The sequence below is a fragment of the Chiloscyllium plagiosum genome, chromosome 23 (assembly GCF_004010195.1).
Source record: "Chiloscyllium plagiosum isolate BGI_BamShark_2017 chromosome 23, ASM401019v2, whole genome shotgun sequence".
Classification (NCBI taxonomy): domain Eukaryota; kingdom Metazoa; phylum Chordata; class Chondrichthyes; order Orectolobiformes; family Hemiscylliidae; genus Chiloscyllium; species Chiloscyllium plagiosum.
The window spans coordinates 55800249-55816127 of NC_057732.1; the positions used below are offsets into that span (position 1 = coordinate 55800249).

Sequence of the window (15879 nt, forward strand, 5' to 3'; positions counted from 1 at the left end):
ATCAAACTACATTTAATAAAGACATTATGGTGTGGGGGATAAAAAAAAATAAAGACATTATGAAAATGTGCTTTAAAAAGAGAGTTTCTTATCATTAGGAATGGGATTCTTTTCCTAACCCAGATATTCCATAAGAACAAGCATGGGAGGAATATGTTTAGAAAAAATATTGCAAGTTGAGTCAATATTGCACTATTGATTCCAGTTTGTAATATTGCACTTGAATGTTCATTCATGATTTCATGTTAACATCATTATTCTGTCTTCAAAAGAGGGATGCAGTTAATCAGGAGGACTAAATGCCTTGGTTGGTACTGGAGTATATATATATTCCCATAGCGGTTACTCACCTGGCACCAGGTTTTGGCTAATTCTAAGAAGCTCCTTCTTGGCTGTGGAATCATACCACATAGAAACAGGCCCTTTGGCCTATCATGGCTATGCTCATAGATTCCCTACAGTGTGGAAACAGGCTCTTCAGCCCAAGTCCACACCGACCCTCCGAAGAGTAACCCACCCAGACCCATTCCCCTCTATTTACCTCTGACTAATGCACCTAACCTAGGCATCCCTGAACACTACGGGCAATTTAGCATGGCCAATTCACCTAACCTGCACATCTTTGAACTGTGGGAGGAAACCGGAGCGCCCGGAGGAAACTCACACAGACAGTCACCCGAGGCTGGAATTGGACCCAGGTCCCTGGCACTGTGAGGTAGCAGTGTTAACCACTGAGCCACCGTGCCGCCATGCTGGCAACAAACACCAAACTACGCTAATCCCATTTATCTACACTCAGTCCATAACCTACTGTGCCCTGGCATTGTGAGAGTTCATTCAGATACTTATTAAATGTTGTGAGAGTATCTGCATCCACCATCCTCTCAGGCAGCCTAATCCATATTTCTACTACCATCTGGGTGAAAAAAAGTTACTTCTCAGATCTTCTCTTAACCAGCTGTTCCTCACCTTAAACCTATGCCCTTTTTATCTTAGAAAGGTCTGCCGTAGGGAAAAGATTCTCACAATCTACCTTGTCTGTGTCTCTCATAATTCTGTCTCCCTCAATCAGATCCCCCTCAGCCTCTCCTGCTCCAAGGAAAACAAGCCCAACCTATCCAGTCTCTCTTCATAATTGACATTTCTCATCCCAGGCAACATCGGTGAATCTCCTCTGCACCCTCTCCAGTGCAATCACATCCTTCCTATAATATGGCAACCAGAATTGCACACAGTATTCTATCTGTGGCCTTACCAATGTTTTATGAAGTTGTAACAAGACTTCCTTGATCCTATATCCTGCGTCTGGCTAATGAAGGCAAGCATTCTGCATACCGCCATCACCAGCCTGTCTAAAGACTCAAACACCAAGGTCCTTTTGTTCCCTAGTATTTGCAAAGGACTTACCATTCATTATGTATATCATTTTCTGATTTGACCTCCCAAAATGTATCACCTTGCACTTATCAGGATTAAATTTCATCTACTATTGCTGTGTCCAATTTACCAGCTGATCAATATCAAACTCTAGCCTGAGACAATCGTCTTCACTATCAACAGTATTACCAATTTTTGTGTCATCTACAAACTTACTAATTCTACCTTCGATGTTCACACCCAAGTAGTCAATGTAAATCATCAAGTTTCTTCAGTGAGGGAGTGGGAGGGGACGTAGTTTTTATTTGCTACTTTAATGAGATGTGGGCATTGCTGACAGGGTTACTATTTATTGCTGTCACCAAGAAGACAGTTATCATGAGTTGAGTAGCCCCTGGGCATCACTGAGCAAGTTGTTGCTGAACAGTTGCTGCTTGATAGCACTGTTAATATCACCTTCCCCCATCACTTTTAAGATTAGATTCCCTTCAGTATGGAAACAGCCCTTTGGCCTATCAAGTCCACACCAACCCTCTGAAAAGCGACCAACCCAGACCCAATCCCCCATCCTACATTTACCCCTGCCGAATACACCTAACACTATGGGCAATTTACCATGGCCACAGAATATAAATTTCCCCTTTTGTTTTTAGCACAACCAAATATTCCCTGTAATTTAATGCTATCCTTTAAATCGACATCCAAATCTCTGACAGCCAATCTGAAATGGCTCTCAACTTCCATTACCTTCTTGTCTCAGCCTAATCCTAGCACAGTGGCATGGTGGCACAGTGGTATAGTAGCATGATGGTACAGTGGCATGGTGGCACAGTGGTAACTATTAATCTTAGAACTATCTCTCATGATGCGAGTCTTCCTGGAAATTCTCTCTCTTGTGCAAGTTAAATGAATCTTCCCGCCTCATCTCAAATCCTTACAAATTTTGTCTTCACAATCTGAACACAAGCTCCCACCACATTCCTGGAGAGTGTGTGACCAAGACTTTCAGACTTTAGTTCTAGTTTTCACAGAATTGTTAGTCTTTACGAAGGGAAAGGTTTCGATATCTGGGTCAACAAGAATCACAAGACGACTAGGCAAAAGTGAGGACTGCAGATGCTGGAAACCAGAGTTTAGATCAGAGTGGTGCTGGAAAAACACAACAGGTCAGGCAGCATCTGAGGAGCAAGAAAATCGACGTTTCAGGAAGGGCTTCCTGATGAAGGGCTTTTGCCTGAAACATCGATTTTCCTGCTCCTCGGACGCTGCCTGACCTGACGTGTTTTTCCAGCACCACTCATGAATCACAAGAATCTTGTAATCAGGTAGAAATTCTGAGAAACTATTCACAGAACACTAACTGTTTGGCCATTAAAATCCAATGTTCCTAACATCTTCTTAGAATTTTGGAGACTAATTGGCTGTAAGCATCTTTTCCAAACGTAAGTAGCTTATATCATCTTCCGAGCAAAGCAGCCTGGGTCTCCTTTTGGATTTGAACTTTTGTTTTGTTCTTTTGTGGGATGAGGGTGTCGCTGGCCACATTTATTGCCCATTCCTAATGAGTGTTAACCACATTGCTGTGGGTTTGGACTCAAATATGGGCCAGATCAGGTTAAGATGGCAGATTCCCTTCTCTAAAGGATATTAGTGAACCAGGTGGATTTTTCCAACAATCATCAATTGTCATCATTAGAGTCTTAATTCCAGATTTTGTTTTCTTGAATTCAAATTCCACCATCTGCCAGGTAGGATTTGAATTCTGGTCCCCAGAACGTCAGGGTCTCCACACTAACAGGTCATCACCTCCCCCTTCACCCACTCAGGTCAGAATAAGCCACATGACATAACCCTATTTAACCTAGATTAAAGACACAAACCCAAAACATAGCCATTCTATAAAAACCCCATACTTAAAACACTTATCTTAATGACAGTTTAAGAATACATTTTCATGATTATTATCATTGAATGTCTGTTAAATATAAATGTGCATGTTCAGCACCTGCTCTCAGTACCAGATAAAGATCTAACAGTTACTGTCAATGATTGGGGATTCATAAATAAGCTCCCGCCCTCATTCCTACTTCTTCACACATGACTTAAAAACTCATGTAAGAACACAACATAAGGTATATGATTAAAGGAAAGTGCTGTTACTGATATAAATATGTATTTCTCAGGTGTAAGCAAAAGGTCTTTAAACTATTTGGCTTTGGTCCAATTAATATTACTCCTCTTCAATTTGTTTGTTAGTCATCTTTATTTTAAGTCCATTCCCTTCATATTTAGCCATAGAGTCATAGAGATGTACAGCACGGAAACAGACACTTTTGTCCAACTCATCCAAGCTGACCAGATATCCTAAATTAATCTAATCCCATTTGCCAGCACTTGGTCCCTATCTCTCTAAATCCTTCCTATTCATGTAACCATCCAGATGTCTTTTAAATGTTGCAATTGTACCAGCCTCCACCATCACCTCCTGGCATTTCATTCCATACATGCACCACCCTTTGTGTGAAAAAGTTGCCTCTTCAGTCCCTTTTACTGCTATTGTCCTTGTCTGGACTTATTTATGTATATCTCCAAATCTCTGTGACTCCAAACCACTCTTCACAATATCTCAGTAGCCCTTTCGCAGTCAAGACAATTTGGAGTGGGAAACAGATTCTAGCCTTGCCAGTGACACCACAGTCTGAGATTTTTTTTAAAAAAAAGGTCTTTGTCATTCCAATGATATCTGCAACTGTCATTCCTGACAACACACCTTGCTGCTTTTTGTGTTAGGGTAAACCTCTGCTAAATTGAAATGTTCCCTTCAAAACCGAAAGTTGCTTTTTATTTGACGGGTTTTGAGTTCCATAATGCCATTAAGTCACTTTCATATTGTCCCCAGATATACAAGAAATCTAATATTAACAAAGTCTCCATCATAAATCTGGATCTGGAAAGCAAAATAAACAATCCTTGCACTCTGACGCGTTGCATTATTTTCCTGGTCACGTTGATATTCTCCAGAGTTTGGGCTTTTATTATTCCATTGAAATCGATAAACCCTGAGCCAGCAGCAACTAATTCCAGTCAGTACAGAAAAGCGAGCAAGTGAAAGGAACAGTGGGAGAGGTAGGAAAGGGATTGTCAGCAAAACAATGTGATAAAATATTGGCGGAAGGTTTCTGCTGTAATGAAAAAATAAGAGATCAGTTGAGTTTTCTCAATAATTAACAATCTACAAATAAAGGTACATTCTGAGAAACAGGAGATTTAAAAACGTTGAAGTCTTACAGTTGTGTTCACAAGTCATTGATAGTGAAATTTGTTTTTTTTTATAAAACAATAATAGTGAATGTTGGGAAGTATCTCATGAAAGAAAGGAAACTCAAAACCAAATTATAAAAAGATGAGAAAGATATCAAAAAGAGCAAATAGACTGAAGATGTAAAGTATAATTTACATCACTTCTATATTCCTCATTACCTCCCACCACTTATTCTTCAAAACACTTATTTCTGAGCTGTCTCTTGAAGAAAACTCTTAGGATGGAATGTTAGCATTTTGGAGGTGGTGAGAAGGGGAAATAATGGGAATCGGATAGATATTCACCCCCTTCCATCACTTCACCGATTACGTTTACACAATTATAGAATTCCCACGACATGGAAGCAGACCATTTGGCCCATCGGGTCCACACTGACCCTCTGAAATACTTCCCACCCTGACCCCCCACCCTTTGCCATGGCTAATCCACTTAGTCTACACATCCCTGGACAATTTAGCATGGCCAATCCATCTGACCTGCATACCTTTAGACTGTGGGAAGAAGCTGGAGCACCTGGAGGAAACCCACTCAGAAACAGGGAGAATGTGTAAAGTCCATGCAGTCACCTGAGATGGGATCGAACGAGGGTTCCTGGCGCTTGGGCTAACCACTGTGCCAACAGGCCACCCCTGTGAAAAGCTCCCTGGGGAGTTTTCCCAACCTTCCAACCATTATATCTCTGTGGTGGGCAATGAATTGCTAGTTTAGAACCACAAATTCCATCACCCCTCCCCCCCCCAACCTGATTACAGGCAGTCCTTGGGGTCTGAGCAGGTTCTGTTCTGGAGTCTGTTCACAAGTCGATTTGTATGTAAATTGGAACACACTGCAGGATGTTACAATGGAGCCATTTGTAAGGACTGGAAATACTCAGATGCTAGATATTTAAAATGACACCCCTGCATGAGATCGTATTCGTAAGTATGAGCATTTAGAAATGAGACATTCATAAATCAGGGACCCCTCTACAGCTGCCTTCCTCACAACCAGGATTGTTTCCTGACTGGGAGGGCAGAGTGAGCTGCCTCATTGGTTGGGGAGGAGGCGATCTCCAATTGCCCCAGAGAGGAGGGAAACATGATGATGTTGGCATCCCCCTGTATCTGCTGTCCTGGTCTTTCAAGGTGGTAAAGGTCACAGGTTTGGAAGGCAGTGCTGCAGGAGCCCTGGAGAGTTTCTGAGCAAAACAAATGAGATTTACTGCTGTCTTGGAAAGTTTAAAGAGGGCATACCCTGTTTATCAGATTTACACGCTTAATCAAAGCGGTGGATGAACTGTGTGCTGTCACAATGCCTCAGTTTTTCCTCCTTCTGCTTCCATTACTCAGTCAGTTACATCCACACATGCTCCTGCTGTCGGAGAAGCATGGGCACAGCACTCCTCTCAGGCATTGTCAGCAGGAAACATGCTTTTAATAAGACTAAAACAAACAACAGTGTCAGCTTGTCCCTGGAGTGCAACATTCTTCCAACATTCGAGCCAAGAAAGAACAGACAGATCGTGTCACATGTATCAGAGAGGTTGGCACTGATTATCAGCTACCAAAGAGAGTGACCAGAAAAGCAAACATTGTAGCTTGATATAAAGCTTTCCGTTATACTGTTTACATAGAAGGACGATATATTTTCAAACTAAAATATCAACCTTTGAAAATTACTAGGAGAAAGTGAGGACTGCAGATGCTGGAGATTAGAGTTGAGAGTGTGTTGCTGGGAAAGCACAGCAGGTCAGGCATCATCCAAGGAGCAGGAGAATCGCTGTTTCGGGCAGAAGCCCTTCATCAGGAATGAGGCTCGTGGGTCGGGGCCGAGAGATAAATGGGAAGGAGATGGGGTGGGTAGCTGAGAAAGCGATAGGTGGATGAAGGTGAGGGAGAAGGTGATGGGTTGGGGGGGAGTGATGGACAGATCCGGAGGGCGGTGCCGAGTTGGAGACTTGGGACTGGGATAATGTGGGGGAAGGCGAAATTAGGAAGCTGTTGAAATCCACATTTATCACCAGGTGTTAGGTGGTGACAGTTTGGTGGTGGAGGAGGCCCAGGACCTGCATGTCCTTGAAAGAGTGGGAGGGGGAGTTGAAGTGTTCAGCCACGGGGCAGTGGGGTTGGTGTGGGTGTCCCAGAGATGTTCTCTGAAACGATCTGCAAGAAGGCAGATGTAGAGGAGACCACACCGGGTGCAATGGATACAGTAGATGACATTGGTAGAGTAACAGGGAAATTTCTGTCGGATGTGGAAGGATCTCTTGGAGCTTTGGAAGGAGGTGAGGGGAGTGGTGTGGGTGCAGGTTTTGCACTTCCTGCGGTGGCAGGGGAAGGTGCCAGGAATAGGGTGTTGGCTGGTGGGAGGCGTGGACCTGATATGGGAGTCGTGGAGGGAATGGTCTCTCTGGAACACTGATAGGGCTGGGGAGGGAATTATATCTTTGGTGGTGGGGACCGTTTGGAAGTGGCGGAAATGGTGGAGGATGATGTGTTGTATGTGGAGGTTGGTGGGGTGGAAGGTGAGGACCAGGGGGGTTTGTCCTTGCTGTGTTGGGAGGGGTGGGATTCAAGGGCAGTGGTGCGGGAAATGGAGGAGATGCGCTGGAGGGCATCATCAACCACATGAGAAGGGAAGTTGTGATCATAGAAGAAGGAGGCCATCTGGGACTGTCTGAGGTGGAATGGGTCATCCTGGGAACAAATGCGGCAGAGGCGGAGGAATTGGGAATAAGGGATGGCATTTTTACAGGAGGTTGGGTGGGAGAAGGTATTACCCACCCTTGACTTTTCTTTTCAAACTGCTGCTGTGACATTCACCACCTCAACCTGTTCACCCTCCTCACCCAATCCAACCTCCCACCCTCACAATGCATAGTCCTCCACTCCCTCTGCTCCAACCCCAACCTCACCATCAAACCTGCAGACAAGGAGGGGGCACAGTAGTAATGTGGCACACTGACCTCTACACTACTGAAACCAGGCACCAACTCACAGACACCTCCTCTTACTGCCCCTTGATCACGACCTCACCTCCCATCACTAAACCATCATCTCCCAGAACATCCACAACTTCATCACCTCTGGGGATCTCCCACCCACAGCCTCCAATCTCATTGTCTGTGAACCCTGCACCACCCGATTCTACCTCCTACCGAAGGACATGCAGGTCCTGGGCCTCCTTCATCGCCAAACTGTTACCACCCAACGCCTGGAGGAAGAACGCTTCATATTCTGCCTTGGGACCCTGCAACCCCATGTGATAAATGTGGATTTCAACACCTTCCTAATTTCCCCTTCCCCCACATTATCCCAGTCCCAAGTCTCCAACTCGGCCCCGCCCTTCCGACCTGTCCATCACTCCTCCCACTGACCTATCACCTTCTCCCCCACTTTCATCCACCTATCGCTTTCTCAGCCAACCCCATCCCATTTATCTCTCAGACCCCAACCCCCAAGCCTCATTCCTGATGGAGGGTGTATGCCTGTTCTCCTGCTCCTCAGATGCTGTCTGACCTGCTGTGCTTTCCAAGCAACACACGCTTGACTTTGAAAATTACTGTATTGTACATTGTAACTTCACTTCTATATATAATGAAAAGACAGCACTTTTTTTTTTGGAGATAGTTGTTCCGAGTTTAGTTGGCATCATTAACCACACAAGCCCTAAGGTGACTCAATTCCTTCCAAAAATAATCAGCCCCTTTGTTACTTCATACAGATTCTTCACTGTTGTTGGAATTTCTGAGAAACAGTTTTATTATGCTACCAGGGTTTTATTATTTGCACGGAGTAGATATCATTTTAAATCTGATGTATGACATCCAGCTAATTTGAAATATTTGATGTATAGGTTGTTTAAAATATTGAGAAACAATAATAACTTTTATTTATGTTATGATTTGGAGGTGCCGGTGTTGGACTGGGCCGTACAAAGTGAGAAATCACACAACACCAGGTTATAGTCCAACAGGAGTATTTGGAAGCACTAGCTTTCAGAGAACTGCTCCTTCATCAGATTAACAACCACCTGATGAAGGAGCGGTGCTCTGAAAGCTAGTGCTTCCAAATAAACCTGTTGGACTATAACCTGGTGTTGTGTGATTTCTCACTTTGTGTTTATGTTAGTTTTAATGCAATAAAATGTTCAAGGTTCTGAAGTGTTCAAGTTCACATTAATCCACAGTATATACCTTCAACCATGTATTTTCCCAAAGATTTTAAGGAGCAGCTTTTAAGAAGAGAAGAAGTTGGGGAAGTTTATGGAGAAAATTGCAGAATTTAGAGCTCAGACAGGTAACGTTACCACCTCCAGTAAAGTTAGAAATGTGCAACAGGTCAGAATTGGATGAGTGTTGAGATCTCAGAGCTGTACAGTTAAAAGAGATTACCAAAATAGAGTTATAAGGATAACAGCATGGAGTCAGATCCCTTGGTCCAACTCACCCATACTGACCAGATATCCAAAATTAATCTAACCCCATTTGCTTCCTATTCATAGACCAATTCAAATAGGTAAATACTAAGCCCTGGGGCAGTTTTTAAACTCAAAGCATTGCTGGATTGAACACCAATGTAGATCAGCAAGAAGATCAGTGAAAAGGATACGAGTGACAGGGTGAAAGGACCAAAGCACTTTGTGTAACAAATTGTCGAGACCGAAAGAATTAGGAAGGAAGGAGAGTTTCAACTCTTGTGATCCAATCTGTAGTGTGTTGTGGGAAGCCATTGCAACAGTGACAAATTTATACTCCCTCATCCACAGATGGAGAGCTATATTCTGGTACTGCAGCAGATTTCATGGGCAGGGATTTTGCAATTTTCCGCACTTTGGGACATCATCACCCGATAAGGACAGAGCAACATGATTCCCGGTGGCTGAATGGTAAGTAGATTGGCTAATCTCTCCCAAAGGTTCTGGACATAACTTTCAAGTAGGCTAAAGTATGTGATACCTGGGAATTATAATTTTTATTTACATTCAGTTTACTGGGAACACCTCAACTTAGACTTCTTCTTTGTTCTCCCGAGGTGTGTAGTTATCCAAATAATGTAGCCACTTTACACATTTTAACATGTCCTCCTTTGGTGTTACTTGGGACTGGCTTGCAGCAAGCCCATAGTAAGTGGAGTGAGCAATGTTGAGAGAGGAAAGAAGCTTTCTAGTTCATTGTTATTACTGCTTCATGAGTACATTGACCTGAACTATGAAAGGGACTTAACATTTTGGATGATAACTTTCCTCATTGTTCTCGCAATGGATATTCAAATTGAATTGAATTGAATTTACTGTCACATGTACCAAGGAACAGTGAAAAGCTTTGTCTTGCGAGCAATGCAAGCAGATCACAGAGTTAAATAGCATAGATCGTAAATAATAGTTAAACAGCGACAAAAACAAAAACACAGGAACAATCGAATGTTAAGAGTTTGTGAGTCCATTCAGTATTCTAACAACAATAGGGTAGAAACTGTTTCAAAACCGGCTGGTGCGTGTGTTCAAGCTTCTGTACCTTCTCCCCGATGGTAGAGGTTGTAGAAAAACTTTGCCAGGGTGGGATGGATCTTTGAGAATACTGGCGGCCTTCCTTGACAGCGGGCCTGGTAGATGGATTCTATAGGTGGGAGGTTGGCCTTTGTCATTGTCTGGGCTGAGTTCACCACTCTCTGTAACCGTCTCCGATCTTGAATGGTACAGTTACCATACCAGGTAGTGATACATCCAGACAGAATGCTCTCGATGGGGCACCTATAAAAATTGGCAAAGGTATTCATCGTCATGCCAAATTTCCTCAGCTGCCTGAGGAAGAAATGACGTTGTTGGGCCTTTGTAATCAGTGCGTCCACATGAAGAGTCCAAGAAAGCTTGATGTGGATGACCACTCCCAGGAGCTTGACATTCTCCACTCATTCCCCCTCTGTGCTGTTAATGTGTAGGGGGGCATGAGTAACATTCGCCGAAAGTTAATAATGAGGTCCTTGGTTTTGCCGGCATTGAGAGCTAAGTTGTTCCCAGTGCACCATTTTTCCAGGTTTTCCATCTCCCATCTGTAGTCTGTTTCATTGCCATTGGAGATTCGACCAACTATGGTGGTGTCTTATCAATGGCATTAGTCTGGTATTTGGCGATGCAGTCATGGGTATACAATGAGTACAGTATGGGGCTGAGTACGCACCCCTGCGGGGCTCCAGTGTTGAGTGTCAGTGAGGATGAAATATTGTCCCTAATCTTCACTGATTGTGACCTGTGTGTCAGGAAACTGAGGATCCAGTTGCAGAGAATGGGGGCTTAGTCTGAGACCACTAAGTTTAGTAATCAGTCTCGAGAGAATAATAGTGTTGAAGGCTGAACTGTAGTCAATGAGTAGGATTCTTACATAACTGTTCATGGTGTCAAGATGTTCTAGGGAGGAGTGAAGGGCAAGTGATATGGCATCTGACGTGGATCTGTTGGTCCGATAGGCAAATTGGAGTGGGTCAAGAGTAGTGGGGAGGCTGGAGCTGATAAATACCATGATCAGCCTTTCAAAGCACTTCATGACCACTGAAGTTAGGGCCACTGGGCTGCATGAGCCTTCTTAGGCACAGGGATGATGTTGGCCCTCTTGGAACAGGCAGGGACAGTGGCCTGCTGCAGGGAGAGGTTGGAGATGTCTGAGAAGACCTCTGCCAGTTGATCTGCACATGCTCTGAGAGCACGACCTGGTACTCCGTCTGGTCCCATCGCTTTCCTTGGATTCACACAAAGGAAAACTGATCTGACCTCTGATGCAGTGACTGTTGGGATAGGTTCATCAGGACTTGCTGGAATAGGTGTTACCTCTCCACCGATGTTTTGCTCACAGCAAGCGTAGAAAGTGTTGAGACGATCTGGGAGGGATGTGTCACTCTGCTATCTTGCACTGTCTCTTTTTAGAACCTGTGATGTCATTCAGTCCTTGCCATAGTCGCCGGGTATATTCCTTTTTATTTCTGAATGGTCTCAGTTTTATCTCATGGATTCTGCACATCAGCCATTGCATTCCTATAGCAGTTTGATATAAAATATGATTTGGAGATGCTGGTACTGGACTGGGGTAGACAAAGTTAAAAATCACACAACACCAGGTTACAGTCCAACAGGTTTATTTGGAAGCAGTATCATTTGACATGCTGCTTCTTCATCTAATGAATAAGACATGCTTTGAAAGCTACTGCTTCCACATAAACCTGTTGGACTATAACCTGGGGTTGTGTGATTTTTTAACTTAGTACAGAGGAAATCCTATTTTATACCTAAGACCAATGGATCAAGTGGGAATTCTTTGTCTGACTGTTTGACTGTTGATATATTACAGTTTTCCCCATCATCCATGGTTTCAGCATAATAATTAGATTGCAATTACTGTTAAAATCCCTGGCTTTAGTCCTTTCCACTCCCAAGGCCCTGGGGGGAGACAGTGGCAGAGTTCCTGCATGAGGAACTCAAAGCCTGAGGTCAGTGTTTTGGGTTCAAATCTTACAATGGCAAATGATAAACCTGACATTCAGTTTTTAAAAAAATCTGGAATGATAAGCTCACCTAATTGTAACTATTGTTAAAAAACAATTTGGTTCACCATGATTCTTGGGGAAAGGAAACTTTACCTGGTCTAGCTAACATGAGTTACTCCTAAGTGATTGACTCTTGACTGCCCTCTGGGTGATTGGCCTCACCAGTGACATCCACAACTGTGAATGAATAAAAAAAACTTGAGGAGAAATTCAAATAACTTCGTTTCTCAAGTTGCTCACATCAATGTACCAAGTTCTGGGGTTAATATGATAAAACAAAGAACTATGAATGCTGTAGATCTGAAACAAATACAGAAAATGTTAGAGGAACTCAGTAGGTCTTGCAGCATCTGTGGGAAGAAAGTAGAGTTAATTAGGGTTCTGTTGAAGAGGCCCTTATCTCAAAATGTTAACTCTGCTTTCTTCCCATTTTGGCTGTGCTAATATGAAGCAGATTGAAGCTACATTAGGTGCTACATACACACATTTATTCTTGTTTTTTAATTGATAATTTTAATCTGCACTGCAGTAACACTTTGATTTGTGTTCTGAGTATAAACCATCAAATGTTCTATGAATGGCTCCCAACAATTCTCCCATGTCATGCCCTGATTCCTGTTCAAAGACAGAAAGGGAGTCAGTCTTAAGGTCAACATTGATACCACATTCAGGTTGATGGCATGAAAATAAAAGCCTCGGATGACTTTACCAATTCCAGTTACAGTTTCACCAAAGGGCAAGATAACGCTTGCTGTACGTCAAATTCTGTTCAATTTTGTGTTTAAATTAAATGGATCACACCGGCCGTAACCAATTAGAGCATATTGTCTCGTTATGAAGTTTAAAACATGGATGTGGCCATCCTACAGAAAATCCTTTATTTGCAGGGAACCAAAATGAATAAAATTAACATATATGATCTGAAACAGACCTGTTATTCTTATTTTGAAAATTACCAATTTGCTTGCTTGTAAAGTCTTCTAAATGCTCGATTGTACAGATTAATCAGTGATTGTTCTACCAATGACAACTTTCTTCTCACAATTCATTTCTCTGTCTGCTTGCCAATGAAATATTGTAATTTTAAAGATTGTAAGTGTCTACAGGAGTTCAGACCGTACCACGTCCTGAGTATTGGTCTCACTGTGCTGTGAATACAGTGACACACTACACATTATTCCATCCCCCACATTTTCTGATTTCTGAACAAAGTGATTAATGTTTTCCTGCAGCATCAATGGTGACCTGCAACTTGTAGACTAGAAAACAATTTGATTGGTGTGGTCAATAAATAGCCAACAGACTGCAGCTTACTGAAGTGCTCAAAACCTAAACTATACAAAGCAAGTATCTTAAAGTTATAAATCAGGCAGAGAGAGAGAGAGAGAGACAGAGGTTAAGTGCAATGTGGGCAGACTTGAGGGCACTGAAGTGTCCAGATCTGAGAATGATTATAAAATGACACTCCTATTGTGCAATGTTATTTAATGAATGTTAACAGAACTGAACTTTACTCATCCACAGAGAAAATAGAGACTTGAATAATGAAAAAAACACTGACAGTTAAAGAGGGATGCATAACAGAAATTGTGAAAAAGTAAAATAACTGATTAACTGTGTGTAACAGCATAGGGTTCTTGAGATCACAGTCTGTGTTTATTAGCAAACGAAAACCCAAAGCTTTCACCCAGAGTTCCTTTGTTAGTCATTCTTAAAGGGGGTGACTTTTTTTTCTCAATTAGACAGGAGGGCATATCTCCCTAATTAGCAAGCAAGGGCATTTACAGAATCACATTACTCCTTGGACTAATATTTGCACAGCAATGTCTAGGTTCCTGTGTACTAATTACATATCAAGGTTAGCAAATTAATATTAATTAATGAAATTTAAAAGCAAATCATATGAAATTTGGTTATTTGTCTCTAATGAATTAAGTTAGTGGTCACATTGATCATAGTACATAATTATACGATAAATGTTGAGTACGCTGTTATTTATATAGTGTAGTTAGAAGACTTGAGTTATACTGCCAGGTACATTTCTGCATATTTGTATACACTCAAGCCAACTGCATGTGTCATTACAGCTAGCACCAAAGCTGAGTCTCAAAAACTGTATTAAAGAGTGGTTGTAAAAATTGTAATTTGCCTGTGCTTGGAGATGATACCAATATCCACAATCTGCACCTTTAGCACAATCAAAATATCCCAAGACACTTCACAGGAGCATGATCAAATAAAGTTTAACACAACTAGGGTGGTACGGTGGCACAGTGGCACAGTGGTTAGCACTGCTGCCTCACAGCGCCAGAGACCAGGGTTCAATTCCTGCCTCAGGCAACTGTCTGTGTGGAGTTTGCACATTGTCTGCGTGGGTTTCCTCCCACTGTCCAAAAATGTGCAAGTTAGGTGAATTGGCCATGCTAAATTGCCCGTAGTGTTAGATGTAGGGAAATGGGTGTGGGTGGGTTGCTCACCAGAGGGTCGGTGTGGACTTGTTGAGCTGAAGGGCCTGTTTCCACACTGTAAAAGTAGTCTAATCTAAAGACAATGTCACAGAAGGAAGAGCAGAGAGAGACAGAGTGTTTTAAACAAGGATTCTATAGCTTAGGGCCTCCACAGCTGAAAATATGGCTGCCGGTGTTGGAGCAATTAAAATAGAGATACATAAAACACCTAAATTTGAAGAGTTCAGATTCTATGGAGGTTGTAGGATGAGGGAAATTACAAAGACAAAGAGAAGCGAGACAATGGAGAGCTTTGAAAAAAATCACCAAACAATGCTGCCACTTTTATTCTCTGGAGGAGCCGGTATTAGACTGGGTTGGACAAAGTTAAAAATCACACACCAGGTAAGAGTCCAACAGGTTTATTTGGAAGCACTAGCTTTCAAAACACTGCCTCATCATCAGATGGTTGTGGTGCAGAATCATAAGACACAGAATTTATAGCAAAATGATTGCAATATCATGGAATGTAACATTAAATAAATTTAGTTTAAGTCTTTCATTTTGTAGAATGATTATGTTGGTTTCCTAAAAGTTTTGTTTGGTAGTTTGAATATAATTTGTCTTTAAAGCACATGATTCTTTGTTGCTGTTCCGATATACAAAATGTCCATCAGGACCATAAAAAGGACAGCGGAGCATTAGATGATAAGCTCCAGTCTCTTGTTAAAAATAGCACTGCTGAGAATTAATGCCAAAGTTAAACACAATGATTTCACCTTTCTCTATTTTAGAGGCATTATTAAACAGCAAACCTTCTTTAAAAATGTTTTCTTACAGACTTGTTTCTTCAAGAACATTTCTACCATTTAGTTTAACTAGGTCACTGATTAAGAGTTAAGCAGTTTTTAAAAAATTAAATCATTCAAAATGTTAACATAAAAACAATGCAATGCAGATAAGGGAAAGTGAAGTGGCCACCACAGCCACATGGTAAAGCTTCCACAATCTCATTGAAGCATACAGGCTTCAATACTGACCTCCAAACGGACCTCACCGCCAGGGATATATTTCCCTCCCCTCCCTTATCAGCGTTCCGAAAAGACCACTCCCTCCGTGACTCCCTCGTCAGATCCACACCCCCCACCAACCCAACCTCCACTCCCGGCACCTTCCCCTGCAACCGCAAGAAATGCAAAACTTGCGCCCACATCTCCCC

At 42.4% G+C, this 15879-nt stretch overlaps 1 protein-coding gene across 4 annotated transcripts in view; it reads left to right on the top strand.

The window, feature by feature from the left end:
- The window catches only part of sema3ab (sema domain, immunoglobulin domain (Ig), short basic domain, secreted, (semaphorin) 3Ab), a 412514-nt gene that overhangs the window by 324190 nt on the left and 72445 nt on the right, over window positions 1-15879 (top strand). For all 4 annotated transcript variants that reach the window (XM_043714215.1, XM_043714218.1, XM_043714217.1 and 1 more), the window contains one exon: window positions 9446-9565. In XM_043714215.1, coding sequence (XP_043570150.1) covers window positions 9446-9565 — 120 coding nt within the window. The remainder of the gene's footprint in view (window positions 1-9445; window positions 9566-15879) is intronic.